The sequence below is a fragment of the Arachis hypogaea genome, chromosome 2, assembly GCF_003086295.3.
Source record: "Arachis hypogaea cultivar Tifrunner chromosome 2, arahy.Tifrunner.gnm2.J5K5, whole genome shotgun sequence".
Classification (NCBI taxonomy): domain Eukaryota; kingdom Viridiplantae; phylum Streptophyta; class Magnoliopsida; order Fabales; family Fabaceae; genus Arachis; species Arachis hypogaea.
In genome coordinates this window covers 88,127,501-88,149,285 of record NC_092037.1, presented here as the reverse complement: position 1 = coordinate 88,149,285, position 21,785 = coordinate 88,127,501, and the positions used below count along the sequence as shown (strand labels likewise).

Genomic DNA, 21,785 nt, shown 5'->3' with positions numbered 1-21,785 from the left:
TGATTTGTAAAAGTTAAAACCCATAGCAGAAAACTCTAGGTCAAAACATAGAAACAATATATTGCTTTGACTTTTTGTTGATGACAAACAACAAACTGAATTCTCATTTCTCAAAGAGGTATAGGTTTGTACCATGTAATGGTGCTATCTTGTTCGTTTGTGTGATAGGCTCAAAAACATAACATAGATATAAGTTAAAAAAAGGAAATTATTATTTGGACTTGCAACAGTTGTTAAATTCTATTTAAACAATAGCAGAAGTGTTAGTGAACAAAAGGAAAAGGAATAATTACAAAATGAAGAAAATTCTAATGCTTAATGTTGCCAAGAGCTCTTTTCAACAACTTTTTTTTTTTTTTTACTTTTAAAGGTCACATAACAGATCAAATTTTGAGTGTTTTCATAGCAAGCTACCTTCCTCTTTAATTTCTTCATCGATACTTCTGGTCTACTACAATAGAAATGGAAAAGTCTTCTCATAATTTGAAAATTTGATGCATCCATGTCTGCAGACTTTAAAGCTATAGTAAGAACAAAAATTCTAAGTCTAAGACATGGAAAATAAAACATATTTGTGATGAAGAAATGGTTCTATACATATTTGAGGAAGCAGCAGGTATAGGTTGGTACCTTAAAATGAGATTACCTTCTTCGTTTGTCAGATAGGCAATGTTTCCAAATTAGAAAACCAGTGACACCAATCCAGAACAGCGGCGAGACCAAAACAGAGGCGAGAGCCAAGGGTCCACGAAATCTCTAAGCTCACAAAGAAGTAAAGAAAATGGTTTATACTGGTTGAAGCAACTCAGCATGTCTACCATGCTTAACCACTAGAATCACTAGTTCATGGATTGTTAATTTTGTTTTGGATTACAAATTAAAAAACTAATGCCAATTGGTATAAATCATCGCATCTCATTAACCATGAAATATTGAATGAGTGTGATAGGGTTAGAACTACTTACATTTTTAGCTTTGCCAAAAGTAATAACATTCTTATCTTCTGGCATATCAATAGCATCCCTATCTCCTGCCATATCATCACCACGAGATACATTAGTCCTCATAAATGACTTTATGACTCATGTATTCTACTATTCTCATATCATCAACATTGTTCTTACCTTTGACGTGGCTGTTCTCCATTTCTTCATTATTTGGCTCACCATATATGAGATAAACTGATGTCTTCTTCACAACAAATTCTGTCCCATAAACAACAATCACAATCTCAACTCTGTCTCCGGGTTCCAAACTTGAAATTATGCTTTGCCACTCGTCATCTTCAAGACAAGCTAGTGTGTCACACTTATACACTTGAATGGTAGATTTGGTGTAATTTATTATCAACACATTCTTGAGACATTTTAGTGAGATGGTGTCTGTAGAAGAAGAATAAACAATGCACATTGTCATTGTCTTCAAGTCACGTCCATTCCCGTGAGGGACATTGAAAATTATAGAAGCGCCATCAGAATTGAAGGTCAACCAATCAGGATAATTGTCACCCGGCAACAAATAATTGTCATGCTCATTGGTGCTCAATTTCTGAAAAGAAAAATTCATAAAATCTTAAATCAATATTTAATGGGGCCTGCTACACATACAAGTAAAAAGGCCGTACAAGTTTTACAAGTTATCAGCCCAAACTTCATTAACACGCGCATTAACTCATTTTGAATGGAGCGTAACTACACGCGCCCCACTCAAATGGTTCCTCTTCTTCTCCTTCGTTTTTTTTTCGATTTTCATGGTTTCTGAAATTCTTCTTCTTCTTCTTACTGCACGTTCTTCTTCCTCTTACTCTTCTTCTTCTCCTTTTCTTTCGTTTCTGCACGTTCTTCTTCCTCGTTTTCCTCTTCTTCTTCTTCTTCATTTACGTCTTTTCTCTCTGTTTTCTCTTTTTTTTCGATTTTTCATGGTAAAATCATTTTTGAAGAAGAAGAAGCAGCAGAAGATGAGGAGGAGAAAGAGAAAGAGTTCTTCAGCTAAAATCATGCATAATTCAGAACTCTTTCTCTTTCTCCTCCTCATCTTCTGCTACTTCTTCTTCTTCAAAAACAATTTCAGAGCTTGATGTCAAAAAATAATAGAAATCGAGAATAACGAAGAAAGAAAACAGAGAGAAAAGCATGTAAATGAAGAAGGAGAAAGAGAATGCAAGAAACAAAAGAAAAGAAGAAGAAGAAGAGGAAGAGGAAGAAGAACGTGCAGCAAGAAGAAGAAGAAGGTGCAATGAAAACGTGCCGTAACAGTATGTGGAGGAACTAACGTCAACGACGAAGAACAAACCAGTGAGAAAGGAGGAGAAAAGAACGATCGAAAAAGAAGGAGAAGAAGAAGGAATGTAGCGCTCGTACGTGGAGCAGCGCGTAATTTGATTTTATTGTTTAATGAACTTGTAAAGCATACAAGCCCTAAGGGCTTGTATGCAGATCTTTTCCCATTTATTAAACAATTAACAATATGATGTTCTAATGTCTGAATTCTTGTTGCTAATTAAAAACAAAGGCACTAGATTTGGTTCCACAATAGAATCTACCTTATGATAAATTCTCTATATGTAAGAAAGACGTGGGAAATCCTAAAAAAGAGGAAACATCCTCTATATATCTATCATTTCTATAATCATACACCAAAATAAAAGGGTAAATGGTCAAATTAGCTCCTGAAAGATTACTCGTTCTTTAAATTGGTCCCCAAAAGACTTTTTTAATCAAATTCGTCCTTTAAAGATTTTAAATTAATCATGTTAGTCCTTCCGTCACTTTGCTTGTTGATGGTGTCAAAATTTGCTAATATGACCCATTAAATGACACTCTAACATACATCTGGATGTCTTAATTGACTATTAACATAGTAAGTTTATGAAATTAGATCAAATCAAAACCTAATTGTGAAGAGAACTTGAGGCATGGAAATCTCTTAATTTGAAGTTAATTTTATCTAATTTCATAAATTAATCATCTTAATAGTCAATTAAGACTTCTAAGTGTGTGTCGGGATATCAGTTAACGTGTCACATTAGCAAATTTTGACACCATCAACAAATAAAGTGGCGGGAGGACTAACATGACTAAGTTAATTTCTTTAAAGAACGGATTTGATTAAAAAAATCTTTTAGGGCCAATTTAGAGATTGAGTGATTTTTTAGAGACTAATTTGACCATTTACCCTAAGTTAAACGTTATTAAAATAAATTCGAGAGAGATACCTGAAAAACTCTCTCCCTAAGAATGTTGCTGACTTGGTTCTTGACTCCCACTTCAATTAGAAGAGACTTGACTAATCCATTCATTTGAAATTGATTGCAAATACTAATTATGGATGAACTTCCCATGTTTGAGACTTGTGATGTAGTTGGTGTTGCTTCTAATTCATTGTAATATGTTGCATATAGAGTGTCCAAAATTCTTGCAATACCTTCAGCTAGTTGAAAATCTGAGTTGCACTCCACTTGCAAACTTCGAAGCTTTCCTACATCTGAGGAAACAAGTTCCAAATCCATACATGTTTCAACTTGAGATGAGAAATTATTTGTTGGTGACATCCATGACCAAATGAGAGAAGGAAACACATCACGTGAGAATCCTTCATAACCACACAAAGAAACATATCCAATGCTTTTTGATCTTACTATTGAAAATGGCACTTGTGTTATTGCAGTCTTATCTGCAATTAAAGTTATTAATGACTCCATTTGGTCCAAGTCCTCTTCCAATTTATCAATCATTGAGCATCCAGAAATGATGAGAGTTTTCAGAGATTTCAACTTATAGAAGCTTCTTGGAAGGTTATGAAGGCTTGTGCAATCTTCCAAATTGATCAAAAGAATGTATTTGAGATGTTCAATGGTTTCTGAAATTGCAGTCAAACGTGGACAGTCGTTGAGTAACAACTTTTCAAGATTAGGCAAGTATGAGAAGTTAGGGGTTTGTGTCAAGTGCTGAGAATGGCTAAGATTGAGAATTTTTAACCTCTCAAGGAACTGAAAGAAGGAAAGAAAGAAAGAAAGATAAATTATGAAAGAAGTTTGTTTGTTTGTGAAAGCATGACCAACACAAAAGCAAAGCTTAAGTCCTATACATTAAAATAGCATTACCATGAGAACCTTAAATCAAAATAAATATATTGAAATAAGTTTGAGAAATGTTCAAAATTTATACCTTTGGCTCTTTCCACACTAATTTGAGACTGCTAGATTCTAACTCAATGGAAACTAAGCTTGTTTGAGAAAAGTTTGAAGGCATATATTTCAAAGGAAATCCATGCCAGTAAAGCCATCTTAGATCTTTTGAAATATATTCAAAATCTCCACCAAGTTGTACACCTGCAAGTTGAAGCAATCTGAGTTTCTTCATCTCCTTAAATGCTTCAGTCTTCAAACAAATTGTACCAGTTCTTGTCAACTTCAAAGTTAGTCCCTCAATAGCTTTTGTACCCTGTAAAATAAAATAGACAGAATTATATCAGAAACCAAATGAGTACAACAACGAAATCAAATATTATGTTCATTTAACTTTCTTCGGTGATTTCATAAACAATAAAATGCATGTAGGTCTTACAATGTGTTTTTGTAGCACTTCAAGCACTTCCTTCTGCAACCATAACCTGCTACGCCCCTCTGGCTCCTTCGGATATTTCTCACGGACAATTTCTCTTCCCATATCTCGCAGCAAATCATGCATTCCAAGTTTGTTATTTTTATCAACTGTCACAAGACTTCGGTCTACAAGAGTGCTTATTCCAACTTCAGCATCATATTCATCTAAAATATTTATGACATCATTTCGATCCATCCCAATAAAGAAGAATGCTATATCAAGAAAAATTTCTTTTTCTGTATCATCACTTAAGTTATCAAAACTTATTCTTAGTTTTCTATGTATTTCATGATTGGGAATTCTTGTAAGTTTCTCCAGTACACTTTCCCACAACTTTTTCTTCTTATTGAACAATAAGGATCCAATAACTTCATGAGCTAGGGGTAATCCTCCACAATATGCAACTACCTTTGTAGCAAGTTCAAGAAAATCTTTTTGAGGACTTTTTTCTTTGAATGCATACCAAGTAAAATGCTCGAAAGATTCATCATCGTCCATAATTGACATCCTAGATATGTGATCAGCTTCAAACACTTTGAGTAAGTGCTCATTTCTTGTTGTGATGATTATTCTACTACCAGGACTAAACCATTGGCGACTCCCACATAAAGCTCTTAGTTGGTCTAATTCATCAACATCATCAAGTATAAGGAGTAACCTTTTCCCGGGAAGCCTTTGCTGCAATATAAACTTTCCTGATTCAATGTTATGTATCTTTATCTTTGTTGTTTTGTAGATATCAGAAAGAAGTCGTTCTTGTAAATAAACCCGGTTAGTGCTTTGCTTCCAAGATTCTCTAATATCTGGAAGGAAGCAATGGCCTTCAAAACGACGATGAATTTGATTGTAAATGGCTTTGGCAATAGTTGTTTTTCCAATTCCTCCAATTCCCAAAATTCCTAATATCAAAACCTTCTCTGACTGTTGCAAGTTTAAGAGACTGATCACATGTTCCACACGAGATTCTAACCCAACAGGATATTGAGCAACAAACAAGAGTGTATTGCCTATGAACCTAGTGATTTCTTTAACAACCGAATTGATTTCCTCAGCTTCATTCCTACAAAAATTAATTGAACAAAAGGCTTGCGAGCAACTTGTTATAAAACCATGAGAAAAATTTCTAAACCGCACTAGACAATTATCTCGAAAGATAACTGAAGTACTAGACAAAGAAAAAAAAATCTTTTTTTATCTCTCTGTCAATATTTTTTTCTGTATTATAGAATTAACCCACATGACATGTTAAACTATTAATTTATCGATTAAGAGCCAACTAAGATTAATAGATTTTTTTTGTTGGAAATCCTGTTGTGTTTTGGGTAATTGTTAGGATTGATACTTAATAGAATACTAAAATGAGACCCGCACGATGTGTGGGTTGATAAATTAATGATAGTATATAGTATATTTTAAAAAATATTATATTGTATAAAAATTAATTAAAACTAGAATGAGACACGCGCAATGCGCAAGGCGATAAATTAATGATAATATATAATAAATATTAAAAATTGCTATTTTTTATAGAATTAAATTAAATATATGTAAACTAAAGTTAAATTTGAAATATGTTTTATTTAAAATAATTTGTAGTACAAAAGATTTGGATATTGGAGTTGTACAAAGTGATATTTTTATTTGGTGGTTTGATTTTTGCATTTGTTTTAATTGATGGACTTAGTCTTCTTATGTGGCGCTCATCCTCCGTTTTCTTTATTGATTGTTGTTAGAGTTGTTGCTTTCTTCTTTCTGTCGTAGGTTCTTGTTAAGGCATGCTCTTTATAAATTGTTGAATTGTATGCACTTTCTATTGTGTTGTTTGTTCCATCTTTGCATGTATGTTCTTCTTTTGAAAATGTGACTTGAATTTGTATGGTTTTCTTTCTCTTTAATCTCTTAATGGGTATGTGATCTTTATCTGATGATGTTAGTGTTGGCGAAGTTGGTTCTTATAATCAATGAATAATTTAAATTAGAAATACAAATGATGTGTTGAATAAGTGATTTTTTTTTTAGTATTACCTATTTTATTTGTTGTAATGGGTGTTGAGGTTTATTATTTTTGGAACAAATATTTTGGTAACAGTGTATTGTTGAGAACCTTCTTTGAGGTTAAAATTATTTACTTTGACTTCAAATATAAGTGTGAGGTTCACAAATTTTTCAATTGGGGTGGTACTTCAATGTCATTATTTTTCTGGAGTGTCATTAAATTTGAAATAGTTGTGTCCAACAATTTTTTTTCTTTGTCATCAAATAGTACAAAAATTGTTGTAGCACTTTGATCTGAAACCTTTAATTGAATTCTGAACCTAAAATAAGTATTGGATTAGTAACTAATAATTTGATAGATGGAATTATAAAAAGTATATAGAGTTACCTTATTGTTGGATATTGTGGTATCTGATTACATGTGCCACAAATGTAATGGTCTCCCTTTCATTTAGTATGATCATTTCTAAGTAAAAAGGCTCCTCTTCATTTTGTGGGTGTTAATGTTCATGCAAATTTTGATAAACCAATTGTCTATTTATTTGGTGATATTGTCCAAAGAATGACGCTCCGTTAAGTAAGTTTAAAATGTTATGTGTGTGTGTTTGGATTGTGGTTTGTCAAATTGGAGTTTAAATAAAAGTGATTTTATAGAATTGATTTTGGGTAAAAGTAAGTTTGTGTCAACATGATTTATGTTTGACAACTCTTTATCGAAATTGATTTTGATAAAATAAATATTGTTTGGATAATATTAGTTAAAATCACCTTTAGATAGGTAATTACTTAAAAGGATATGACATTAAATTATAATGTTATTTTTTTATACATGTTTAATTTTCTTTTTTATACTTTTTTCTTATATATTTTTTATATAGTATATTTTTAATATTCTTAGTACTCTTTTTTAGTACGTTATAATTTTTAACTATTATTATTTATGATTAATTTTTTTGTTTAATTTATTTTACCTAATGGGATCAATAAATTCTATTATAAAAAGATAATAATAAATAAAATACACAAAAATTATAACTATAAAAATATATAATATCAAATAAAAAATATAAATAATAAATTATAAAAAAAGAGTTCATATAGAGAGAAATAATAAAAATTTTATAAATAATGCAATAACATGTATAAAAGATAAAGTTGGTAAAAGAAAAATAAATATTAAAGGTAGTGGCTAAAAGCACATTAGTACAACAGAGAAGTTAGAAATTATTGCTTTTTGTAAACGTGGCTTTATGAATAAAATTACTTCTGCGTTTGTAGAGAAGAAAATTAGCCAAACAAAAAATTGAAACTTTCAAAAAACTCTAACGTGCTTTTTCCATTAAGTAAGTTTGAAATGTTATGTAGTTTGGAAATAAATTTCTTGTGCTAAAGTTAATGTTATTTGAATGAATAGTGATAAGAGACTTATATAAGCAGGTTAAATAGTATGGAATTTAAATATTTATAACGTAAAATTTATTATGATTAATAATATTATTATGACATTTGTAATTTGGGTTATAAATTTATTGTACTATTTATAACGGTAAGATATAATAAATATAGAGATATGAATACAATATTTTTGTAGGTTACAAATTTGTTAGACACTATTAATATATATATATATATATATATATATATATATATATATATATATATGTATATATGTGCTGATTTGGAAATAATAGTTGATTTGGCAAAAATTGAATGGTTGATTCTAGAATTTTGTCAAGTAAGCGATATTACTGATATGACACTAGTAGGAGAAAAAAATATTTTAAAAGTAATGTGGGTAAATTTATCCATTTACTTTTATATATTAAGAATAGATATATACAAACTAATATTAAATTTGATGTGTTTTTTATTTAAAATATTTTATAATACAAAAGTTTTTATATTGAAACAATATAGAGCAATATCTTTATTTGTTGTTTTTATTTTTGTATTTGTTTTAATTGACGACTTAATCTTCTTATACGATGTTTGTCTTTTTTTTATTTTTTTGTTGTTGTTTCTTTCTTCTTTCTATCATATGTTCTTGTGGAGACATATTTTTTTTGAACCGTTGACTTGTATATATTTTCTGATCTATTATCTTTTTTTTTTGTTCTATCCTTATATATATATATTCTTCATCTGAAGATGTATCTTAGATTTGTTTATTTTTCTTTCTTCTTAATCTCTTGATCATTAGATCATCTAGATTTGATGATATTAGTGTTGGAGAAGTTAATTCCTATAATCAATGAAGAATATAAATGAACAATATAAATGATGTTTTGAATAAATAAAAGTTTTGTTGTATTATCTATTTTATTTGTTGTAATAGGAGTTGAGCTTTCATATATTTTGTTGGGACAAATGTCTTCATAATTGTGTATTGTTGAGAACATAGTTAAAATCATTTACATTTATTTTGACTTTAAATATAAGTGTAAAGTATAAATTTTTCAATTGGAATGGTACTTGAGTGTCGGTACTACCTTAGAGTGTAATTAGATTTAAGGTAGTTGTGTCCAGTAATATTTTTGCTTCTCTATCAAATAGCATAAAATTATTATAGCACTTTTGATCTAATACTTTTAATTTAATTTTGAATCTAGAATAATTATTGAGTTAATAATTTATAATTTGATGAATTTTTTGTGATATATATATATATATAATTTGATAGAATTTAATAAAATTTTTTGAAATTTTAATCTATAATATTTTTTTATGTTGTAGCACAAAAACGTCATTTTTTGTACTTTTTATGGATTTTTCTTTGACATATAGTTATTCTTCTCTTAGTGTATACAGTTTTTCAATAACACCTATAATAGTAAGAATAAAAATTTTTAAAATATTTATTGCATGTGTATATATAATATGTTGAATATGCTGTTTCTAATAAAAATGATTTAAATAGCATAGAGTAAAAATACATGTTAATAATATTTTTATATTGTAGCACAAAAATTTTATTTTTTTATTTTTTGTAAATTTTTTTGACATCTATTTATTCTTTTCTCTCGATGCATATAGTTTTTTAATGATATCTATAATAATAAGATTAAAAATTTTTAGAATATGTATTTTGTGTATATATATATTGAATAAATTATTTTTAATAAAATAATTTAAATAGCATAAAGCAAAGATATTTGTTAATATTTTTTTTAATTCATTCTATCAAATAATGTCTCAAGTGATACAAATTTAAAATAGTATAAATATAATTATACGTAAAGTATTGCAAAATAATAAAAAAATATAAATAGTAAAAGTAATAAGAGTGTTTTTTTTATAAATTTGTTTTAAAAATATAATAAATATTTTTATTTTGTACCTAATTATTTAATAGAATGATTTTTTTTATTTGTTGATGTAAATATTTTTCATAGACGAACTACGAATTATAAAATGAAGTAATAGCAATAAAAATTTTATGTATAACATATAAGTATGTCAAATAGTATAAAAATTAAATAGTTTGTAATTTAAAGTTTGTTGTGATAATATTATTATGCTATTTTTAATATAGATATTATTGTATTTAATTAATTAACTGTGGGAGTTATAGTTTTTGTTTGTTTTTATTTTTTTAAAATTTGATTAGTTGATTTTTAAACCTTGCCAAATAAGTAAATGTGCTTAGGTAAGTCACGTGATATTATTAGAAAAATAAAAATAATTTAAGTTTAATGTACAAAGACTTTAGTATTAATTTTTATATAATAAAAATATATAAATAGATAGATGGGTTACCCGATTGTTTTGATTAAAAATTCAATTAATTTTTTTTTAAAAAATATAATTTATAATTTTACGCATACATAAGTAGGGTATAATAATTATCTTTAGAGTGAGGGATAATTAAATAAAAAAATATAAGTAAACAACTTTTAAATATTATAAATAATAATTTTTATTGATAAAAGAATATATATATCTATCTATCAATAAATATTACGAAATAAAATAAAATTATTTATGTATTTTATTATTTATAATAGTATTTTATTGCTATTACATAAGTATAAAATGATGTAATTTTAAATAATAAAATATTTATTATAATTTTTAGCAATTATTTTTTATTTATTATAAATCTTATCAAAATAGATAAAATTTTATTTCAAAAATTATTATCTGCAAAATCATCTAATTTTCACTTTCTTTTACTTTTAATAACTTTTTCTTTTGGGAAACCCCCTTCCTTGTGTTAATCGAAACAGCGGTAAAGCTCCTTTTGTTTTAGCAATAACATAAAAATGTCTTTGGAAAAAAAGTAGGTATAATAATTATATTTAGCTTAAATTTAGTCAAATTTCTAGCTTTACTAACTCAAAACCAATTACATAATATGTTCGATTCGATATTTAAGAAAAATATATGTATTCATTTAAAAATTAAAAAATATGATTTACCCGATTAGTGGGTTAGATTTTAAATGTCTATCATTTATATAAAATATAAAATATAAATATAATAAAATAAAAAGTTAAAATTTGTCTGTTTAAGTCTCACAGATATAAATGAAACTGTTAGGAAATTATTTGATTTCCTAACTTATTTGTGGGCAATACATATATTAATTATAATCACAAATTATGCTATTTCAAATTAAATGACTTATATAATGATGATCTCATTTATTGTTATAAATGCTAATTGAATAAGTCATTATTATTTTTGATTTGGAATTAAATGAGAATAAAACCGGATATTATCTTTTGTTCCTTAGATAATTATCTTTTGAATTTTAGATATATTATCTTTTAGGTTTTAGATACTATTTTATTTGGGCTTAAGGGTTTAATGGGTGTCATGCTCAAATATAAATAGACCTTCAGGGTTTCGGTCTCCAGTATAAAAAAACCGCCTTTGTTGCTCTTTCCCCATCAAAAGAGTTACAGTTCAGCCGCCTAGGAATACAGAAGGCTTTGGTTGAGGAAGATCGAAAGAACCACAAGATCCAAACTCTTCTAATCATAATTTATGTTTATGAATTCAGGTACGCTTCCGCATTATGTTATATTTTTGGTGATTCAATATGGATGATCTGGGTTATAGAAAATTAATTATTCCAACAAGTGGTATCAGAGCCATCCATAATTTAATCATCAAAAAATATTTAATTTTATTAGATCAATATATATACATATACGTTGTTTACATTATATATGAAATTGTTGCACACTTAATAAAATTATTTCTGATTGTGTGTGCATCAATGCTTTACATATGAAACGTATTTCTTCCATACCGTTTTGGATTGCTTTTATATGCATGTATCACACGTTACGCATATATATATATATATATATATATATATATATATATATATATATATATATATATATATATATATATATATATATATATACACGGTTGGTAATTTATTATACATATATATTATTATTATTATTTCGATACGTATATATATGCATATTATTGCGTGCTTATAGTGCATGCCGAGCACGTTTTAGTTTATATATATTTATATATATATATATATAATTGATACTTATGAAAATTAATAATCATATTTTTTTAAGGTCTGAAAAGACACTATTAAAATTTAATTTCTTTTAGAATTTAAATATTTTTTTATTGTTACATAAGGAAACTAGTAACAATTTGGATTATTATACCCATCTATTATAAATATTTAGTTTTGGAATAAATTGATTAAACATTATGCTGCCAAAGTAGCATCTTTTGTGAAAATTGATTTATTCAAAACATTAGGAATATGGTGATATGTAATTCATGCGAATATTGGTCGGCTCAAAAGAAGGTCTATATTTGGCCGAATTACATACACATATTGATGGTAAATACATGTTTGGGTAACTAATTAAGAATAAAGTAATACTTATTATTTATGCGAACAATAATCGGCCCAAAGGAAGTTTATTGTTTGGCCAAATAATAAGCATTGCACACTTTTGTTTATTTTCTATTAATTATGCGGTCAATAATCGGCCCAAAGGAAGGTTATTGTTTGGCCAATTAATAGAAAATATATGCGGTAATAAATAGGTTGCAAAGTTTAAGTTTCCATGTGCGCATTAAGTCGGTCCAAAGAAAGGCTTAATGTGTGACAGGAATTTTGACAATATTTGATTACTGCAATGAGAGTATCACTTACGGTTAATTTTTTTATCCAAAGATTGAAAATTAATGTTGTGCTAGATATCTCAATATGGATTTTTTACCCATTAATAACTAATATTTACTGCATGTTCCTTTTGTTCTAATCCAGAAACTATGGCTTTAGCTACCAATGTTTCTGCACAAATAAGCAGTATTCCTATGTTGAATGGTTCAAACTTTAAAATTTGGAAGGATACCATAGAGATTGTCCTCAATTGTATGAACCTAGATATAGCTCTTCGAGAGAAGAAACCCACTTCCACTGCGAAAAACCTCAATGAGGTTAAAATAGAGAAGTGGGAGAGATCCAATCGAATGAGCATTATTATCATGAAACGCTCAATTCCTGAGGCGTTTCGGGGCTCAATTACTGAGGATAAAGATGCCAAACAGTTCCTAAAAGATGTAGAAAAATTCCTTACTAAGAATGAAAAGGCAGAGGCAAGTAGTCTTTTGAGCAAACTTGTCTCCATGAGGTATAAAGGTAACGGGAACATAAGGGAGTACATTATGGAAATGTCTCATCTTGCTTCAAAATTGAAAGCACTAAAGTTAGAGTTGTCTGAAGATTTACTCGTGCATTTCATTTTGATTTCCCTTCCTGCACACTTTGGGCAATTCAAAGTGAGTTATAACACTTTGAAGGACACTTGGTCCTTAAATGAGCTTATATCTCACTGTGTGCAAGAAGAAGCGAGGCTACAGCAAGATAAGACTGAAAGTGCTCACATGGCTTCATCTTCTCAGTATAAAAGAAAGTGTGATACTACTGCGGATGTGCCTTCTCAGCAGAAAAAGGCTAAGAAACAAGATCAAGTTTCAACTTGTTTCCTCTGTAAGAAGGTGGGACACATGAAGAAGGATTGTACCAAATATGCCACTTGGCGTGTGAAGAAGGGTATAATTCTCACTTTCGTTTGTTCTGAGGCTAGTTTAAGTTATGCACCTGTTGATACTTGGTGGGTAGATTCTGCTGCTACTACTCATGTAAGTGTCACTATGCAGGGTTGCCTGTGGAGCCGACCGCCAAGTGATGCTGAAAGATACATCTACGTGGCAGACGGCAATATAGTTGCAGTCGAAGCTATAGGAACCTTTAGATTATGTTCCACGAGTGGATTTTATTTGGATTTATTAGAGACATTTTATGTACCGTCATTTAGACGAAATTTGGTTTCTGTTTCTCGTTTGGACAAATCAGGTTATTTTTGTTCATTCGGAGACAACAAAGTCAGTCTCTTTTATAATTCGAATAATATTTGCTCTGGTCATTTGGTGGATAATCTATATAGGCTTAACTTAAATTCCTATAATAATGAAATACTGCAAACGGGTACAAAACAAAACTTAATGAGAATTCGGCATCATTATGGCACAAGCGCCTAGGCCACATCTCTAAACAGAGAATTCAGAGGCTTGTGTCGGATGGAATTCTCGGACCCCTAAATTTGGCGGACTTGGAAGTTTGCATTGAGTGCATAAAGGGGAAAAGGACAAACGAAAGAAAATTAGATGCCGAGAGAGCTAAAGATGTCTTAGAACTGATACATACCGATATATGTGGTCCATTCCCTACTGTATCCCGGTACTTTATTACGTTCATAGATGATTACTCTCGTTATGGGTATCTTTATTTAATTCATGAAAAATCCTAAGCCTTGGATGTTTTCAAGTCTTTCAAAGCTGAAGTTGAAACTTCAACTTGGAAAGAAAATTAAAGCTGTCAAATCTGATCGTGGTGGTGAATACTACGGAAGATATGATGGTTCAGGTGAGCAACGTCCCGGACCTTTTGCTCTTTTCCTAGAGGAGTGTGGTATTGTTCCGCAATACACCATGCCAGGCAAGCCTAGCATGAATGGTGTTGCAGAGCGAAGGAACCGAACTCTTAAGGACATGGTGAGAAGTATGATTAGTCATTCTTCCTTACCTGAATCACTCTGGAGAGAAGCATTAAAGACCGCAGTGTACATCCTTAAATAGGGTGCCAAGCAAAGCAATTAACAAAACCCCATATGAAATTTGGACTGGAAAAAGGCCAGTATAAAGCATCTGCATATTTGGGATGTCCAGCTGAGGCGCGACCTTATAGGTCGCATGAAAGAAAATTGGACTCAAGGACAATTAGTTGCTACTTTGTTAGTTACGCTGAGCGCTCACGGGGGTACAAGTTTGACAATCCTGCATCAAGGTCTATTTTGAAACAGGAAATACGAGATTTCTTGAGGATGTTGAGTTTGGGGGGAAGGAGATATTAGAAATGTTGCTTTTGATGAGGATTCTGTAACTGACAATGATCAGGTCTTTGTACCTATTATTGTTCAAGACACAGTTATAGTACAAAAGTACAATGAGAATCCTACTGTAGATCCAGTTACAGTACAAGAGAACAATGAGAATATCGTTGTTTCTCAAGATACTGCTACAGCACAGAAAAATAATGAGAATCCTCCTCAATCCCAATCCATACAGCAAGCTCAACAACCTCAAGAAGTGTCATTAAAGAGATCCAATAGAGAAAAGAGAAAATCCATCTATGATCTCAAACAAGCTTCCTGTTAAATGGTATCACAAGTTTAATCAAGTCATTACCTCATATGATTTTGAGGTAAATATTATAGATGAATGTATATATCGCAAGTTCAGTGGGAGTAAATATATCCTTTTGGTCTTATATGTTGATGACATTCTACTTGCTAGTAACGATATCGCTTGTTGCATGAAACTAAGAAATTTCTATCGGACAAATTCGAAATGAATTTGTATTAGGAATTGAGATACTAAGAGATCGCTCTCAACGTATTCTTGGATTATCACAAAAGAACTATATCGATAAGATTTTAAGTAGATATGGCATGAAAAGTTGTAGACCAATGGACACACCCGTAACTAAAGGAGACAAGTTCAGTCTCAAACAATGCCCTGAAAATGATCTTGAGAGGACAGCAATGCATGATAAACCTTATGCATTAGCACTAGGGAATTTAATGTATGTTCAAGTCTACATATATCCCGATATATCATTTATAGTGAGAGTGTTAGGTAGATACTTGAGCAATCCGGATATGGATCATTGGATAGCTATTAAACGCATAATGCGTTATCTAAAGAGAACAAAGGATTACATGCTTATTTATCGGAGATCAGAAAATTTGGAGATCATTAGGTACTCTGATTCCGATTTCATGGCATATGGTTACGAAACTTTGTCACTAAGCTTCATATAGTAGATGACATTGAAAGGCCATTAAAGATATTTTGTGACAATAAGTCAGCAGTATTATACTCTAACAACAATAAGAGCTTGACAAAATTGAAGCATACAGACATCAAGTTCTTAGTTGTCGAGGAGGAAGGTTAAGAAAAATAGATTTCCATAGGACATATAGGAACAGAGTATATGCTAGCAGACTCAATAACCAAGGAATTGATTCCTAAAGTCTTTCATGAGCACACTGCTCGGATGGGTGTCAATATTAGTGATGCCTTGGTTTAGTGAGAGTTTATTTTATGCTATATGTCCTATGACAGATATTGAGTTATTTTCTGCAGAATTAAGTTGATGGTTTATTTCATGTTAAATGAAATGATCATTTTGCAATATTTGTATTGTGTTTGATCTCAATAAAGTTGGACCAGCTGGAAATAGACATGCATGAGATCACTTGGCATGTAATTTCCATATTACTCATCCAAATTTGATCTATGTCGTTGAGTATATTAGGATGGTGATTGGCGTGGTTTAGTCACGGCATTTAATGTGATAAAAGCTGCGGTAGTTCCATATCTAATATATGAGACGGACCAGATTGTTAAAGTAATGAGAGAAATAGCATTCAGATGCGCGCATAAAGTTTATAAAGATGTGATTATGTTAAGAAATAGCATATGTATAGCCCAAGTGGGAGATTGTTAGGAAATTATTTGATTTCCTAACTTATTTGTGGGCAATACATATATTAATTATAATCACAAATTATGCTATTTAAAATCAAAAGACTTATATAATGATGATCTCATTTATTGTTATAAATGCTAATTGAATAAGTCATTATTACTTTTGATTTGGAATTAAATGAGAATAAAACCGGATATTATCTTTTGTTCTTTAGATAATTATCTTTTTGGATTTTAGATATATTATCTTTTGGGCTTTAAATATTATTTTATTTGGGCTTAAGGGTTTAATGGGTGTCATGCTCAAATATAAATAAACCTTCAGGGTTTCGGTCCCCAATATAAAAAAGTCGCCTTTGTTGCTCTTTTCCCATCAAAAGAGTTACAGTTCAGCCGCCTAGGAATACAGAATGCTTTGGTTGAGGAAAATCGAAAGAACCACAAGATCCAAACTCTTCTAATCATAATTTATGTTTATGAATTCAGGTACGCTTCCACATTATGTTATATTTTTGGTGATTCAATATAGATGATCTGGGTTATAGAAAATTAATTATTCCAACAGAAACTTCTACAAATTTTTTCTTATAGTGTAAATTAAGTGGCATATTGATAATTCTTTAAAATAATTATATTCATGTAATTAATTTTAAAACTAGTGATAACTAAGGAGCGAGATCTTCTGTTGATGTATTTACAATGGCAGCTAGTTTTAATTTAGGACTTGTTAGAAAGAAAAGAAAAAAACACCATAAAAAACACAATTTAAAATTCTGATTTCTGAGCTAGAATTTTGACTTTCGACTAACTATTGTACTTTTTCATGTCTATAATAAATTAGTCATTAAGAGCTAATGCCACCAAAAAGGCAAGAACTGACCCGGTTTTTAATATCAGTTTAGAGTTAGACTTGTCTGCTTATAACATAGGAGTAGTATTGAAATTGAAATACCTGGAACATCGGAGATCCACCCCTGAAAAGCTACAAACTTGGCGGAGGACTGCCCTCCAAAGATTGACTTTCTCCTCTGAGAACGTTTGCAGATGCTGCTGGAAAGCTTCTCCGATAGGACCTTCCTGAAGGCGTATTTTTGAAGGACTTGCATCACAGAACACCGGAATAACCCACTGACCTATGCTTCTCCGGCACTCCATTATCTTCTCCAACTCTTCCAGGCACCATGTTGAGGCAGCGTAATGTGCCGACAGAATGACCAGAGAGATTCTAGAAGCTTCTATTGCTCGAATCAGTGAGGGCGAGATCTGGTCTCCTTTCTGAAGCTCTTCATCGTCGCGGAAAACGTAAAGGCCGGCTTGAGTAAGAGAATTGTAGAGATGTGAGGCGGTTGTGCTGCGAGAGTCTTCGCCTCGGAAGCTCAAGAACACGTCGTATATCCATCTTTTAGGTTCCGAAGAAGACATGGATGTTGGAATGTATATCGTGAAAGAAAGCAAGTGATTGCTGCAGAGACGAAGGCAGAAGAGAAACGCTGTAAGGTCAAATCCCCAAGGTCACCTTTTTCTATTTTTTATTTTTTTCGGAAAATTTGCACATCTATTCGGTAGGAGTGTAGGACCGTAAAGTCCAAAAGGTCAATTTCTTTTTAGTAATGTTTTAATCGACTAAGTTGGATTGGTTGAGCAAGTATCAAAAGTTCAAATTTTACTCTGTGCAGTAATTTATTTGGCTAGCGGCAAATCAATTTTAATTTTAGGTAAAGTATGGTTTTTCTTCTTATGGGTAAATTTTATTTGTGTTCCTAACGTCCTATTTGTATCTCTAACGTTTGTAAAAGTGATTTAATATTATCATGCCGTCAATTACACATCATGAACGCTTTAGTTTAAGTTTTAAAAATCTCTTCTTGAAGTTAGAATACAAATGTCTGGGATAGAATCGATGATCCACCTCGAAAAATAGCTCATCAGAAGTTGAAACTAATTCCTACAACATTTATATAATTCACTTTTCTAGGAACATAATTGAATCTAAACACAAATAGTAGGTATAATATTAAAATCGAACACATCCAAGTGATATCTAATTGAGAATTAATACATTCAAGTGAGAATAATTGAAAAATATAATCTGATTTGTTAGTATAATTGATAGTAGGATAACATTGAATCACTTTTATAAACCTTAAGGATACAAATAGGACGATCTAAACGTTAGGGACACAAATAAAACTTACTCTAAACGTTTAGGACAAAAACGATACTTTACTCTTAATTCTACTATTAAAATATGATAAGATAGAACATTTAAACATAAATCATCTGAAATGATGTAAATTAGAGATTTATTTAAGGATTTGTTATTAAAAAATTTGTTTATATATGATAAAATTTAAATTTTCAATCTTTATTTAAAAAGATAACTGAACTAAAAATATCAACTTTTGGGTTATTTATGTAATATTCCAGCGGGAGCATTAGGTGTAAGATAAGGGGAAAATGATATGCTTTTACCATCACACTGGATTTTCTTTTATAGCTACAAGAAGGTAGTTAGATAAATATGCTTAAAACGTCTTTTTTTAATGTCTAAAAGGTCAATTTCTTTTTAGTAAAGTAATGTTGTAAGGTAGTCATTTAGATAAATACGCTTAAAACATTTTTTTAAAGATATTTTTAAGTAATTAAAATTCAATACATATAATTTATTAAACTATATTATTTTTATTAAAATAATATTAGATAAATTGATTTGGTTAAAAAATCGATAAATTATATCTTGAACTGGTCTAAATTAATAATTTTTTTATAAAAAATAATTATAATATCTCTATTATAAAAAATGACTAAAATACTCTTATTATATATATATATATATATATATTTCTTTTCTGTGTGTCGTTATAGAATTAAAATTTAGGATTTTCAAAATTAAAAAATATATATATAATAAGAATATTTTAGTCATTTTCTATAATAAAGTTATTGTAGTCATTTTTTATAAAAAGAATATTAATTTAGATCAGTTTTAAGGTTTGATTTACCAATTTTTTGGCCAAATTAATTTATTTGATCTAATTTTGACAAAAGTAATATAATTTAATTGATTATATGTATTAAATTTTAGTTAATAAAAAATATCTTTATCGGAGTGCCTTCTATATTTTAATCAACTAAATTAGATTGGTCAAAGGGTATCACTTATTTGACTAAGTAGTATAAGTATTGAAAATTCAAATTTCGTTCTGGCCACAACAATCTATTTGATTAGCGGCAAACTAATTTTGATTCTACTATTAAAATATGACAAGATAGAACATTTAAATATAAGTCGTCTGAAATGATGTAATAAGGGTTTGTTGCCAAAAAAATTGTATATATATAATAAAATTTGCCCCAGTAGGTGTAACATTTTCAGATAAGGGGAAAATGACATGCTTTTACCATCAGACTGGGTTTCCTTTTATAGCTACAAGAAAGTGGCTAGAAAGAGTGAAAAGTCCAAAAATCGTAACAAATCTTAGAAAATTGCACAAGTAGAAAGCGAGGATTGCTTGTGCTGATGAACTGGAGAAAGCGAAAGTGAAGAGATCGTAAATCTGGTCAAGTCTCAGGCACTCAGCCTGGCCACGTTTCATTTGTGAGCACTTGCTAGTGGCTTTCATTTTCAACTACCAAAACTAGTTTGACAATTAATAAGTAAAAAGAAAATTTTCAAATTGTTCACACTGTGCAAAGTAAATCACTCTATTACTGAGACAATTGACACGGGCTAATTATAGGATTTACTTTCGTTTGGTTCAGGTTCATTTCTATCTATTCTTAATATATAAAAGTAGATACATAAACATGTACCATATTGTTTTTGAGATATTTCTTTTCTTCTACTAATGCCATGTCAGCAATATTGTTTACTTGGCACAACTTTAAAATCAACCACTCAATTCTTGCTAAATCAACTATTATTTTTAAATCAACAAAAAAAATAAAATATACAAATAAAAAACTAAAAAATAGAATCTAATAAATTTGTAACCTCCAAATATATTGAATTCATATTCCTATATTTATTATATCTTACCGTTATAAACAATACAATAAATTTATAACCGCAACAATTAATTTATAAATTAAAAATTTTAAAAATAAAAATTATATTTTATTATTATAATTATGTTTATTATAATCATTTTAATTTTTGCCAATGAATTATACCTCAAATGACATAGTCTCCCATATTGGTCGCGAGTTCAAGTCTCTGTATCTTTGGTAAAAAAAAATAATCATTTTAATTTTTAAAAGTAACACTAGGTACAAAAAACTATTATTGTAGTTTTTACTTATTAAAAACAAATTATATTTTATTTTACCAATATAAATTTTGAAAAGAATATTTGAAAACTAAAAAAAAAACAAATTTATTAAAAGAGTATCAAAACGAAACCAAAAAATATATGATATTAGACATACATTTTCATATTAGATACATTCGTAGTATATAAGATACATCATGCATGCATGTTTACCTCAAAACACTAATTAACTATTTTCTTTTTTTTTTTACTAAAAATGTTTAACTTTTAGCTTTTGTTGCGTATATTTGTACATATAAGATGCATCATGCATGGATACAAATCTAAATATATAATTATTACAATAATTATGTTGACCGCAACTCTATAAGTTTAGGCCATTGACTACGTCAATTGCATTGTCAACTTTAGAATAATTATTATTTGGCACAATTTTAGAATCAACCACTCAATTCTTGCCAAATTAACTATTATTTTTAAATCAACAAAAAAATATACAAATAAAAAACTAAAAAACAGAATCCAATAAATTTGTAACATCAAAATACATTGAATTCATATTCTTGTATTTATTATATATTACCGTTATAAACGATACAATAAATTTATAACCGTAACAATTAATTTATTAATTTTTATAAATAATGTAATAAACATCCATATTACAAATATCATAATAATATTATTAATCATAATAAATTTTACATTATAAGTTTTTAAATTCCATACCATTTAAACTACATATATAAGTCTCTTATTACTATTCCTTCATATAACATCAAATTTAGCACAAAAAATTTATTTTCGAACTACACATCTCAAACTTACTCAATAGAGTATCATTCTTTCAGAGCAAAATGATTAGAAA

General features: G+C 29.3%; 1 protein-coding gene across 3 annotated transcripts; it reads right to left on the bottom strand.

Annotated features, from left to right (window-relative positions):
• Positions 1-152: 152 nt before the first annotated feature.
• On the bottom strand, positions 153-18,395 carry LOC112749706 (disease resistance protein RPV1-like). 3 transcript variants are annotated; one of them, XM_072219569.1, is made up of 8 exons: positions 17,599-18,395; positions 4,566-5,664; positions 4,167-4,442; positions 3,215-3,988; positions 1,125-1,548; positions 966-1,030; positions 631-756; positions 153-513 (listed from the first exon to the last, which is right to left on the bottom strand). In XM_072219569.1, the coding sequence occupies exons 1-7, from the start codon at positions 18,066-18,068 to the stop codon at positions 643-645; spliced, it is 3,222 nt and encodes a 1,073-aa protein (XP_072075670.1). In that variant the 5' UTR covers positions 18,069-18,395; the 3' UTR covers positions 153-513; positions 631-642. The 3 variants fall into 3 exon arrangements, with proteins under 3 accessions (XP_072075670.1, XP_072075674.1, XP_072075666.1); XM_072219573.1 differs by having other exon boundaries at positions 153-506; XM_072219565.1 differs by having other exon boundaries at positions 153-506; positions 647-756.
• Between the last annotated feature and the right edge of the window lie 3,390 nt (positions 18,396-21,785).

Coding starts and splice junctions, on each gene's coding strand:
- LOC112749706 (XM_072219565.1), bottom strand. CDS start 18,068: ATGTCTTCTTCGGAACCTAAAAGATGGATATACGACGTGTTCTTGAGC. Junction 5,665..17,598: donor GTGGATCTCCGATGTTCCAG/GTATTTCAATTT, acceptor TAATTTTTGTAG/GAATGAAGCTGAGGAAATCA. Junction 757..965: donor CTTTTGGCAAAGCTAAAAAT/GTAAGTAGTTCT, acceptor TTGTGAGCTTAG/AGATTTCGTGGACCCTTGGC.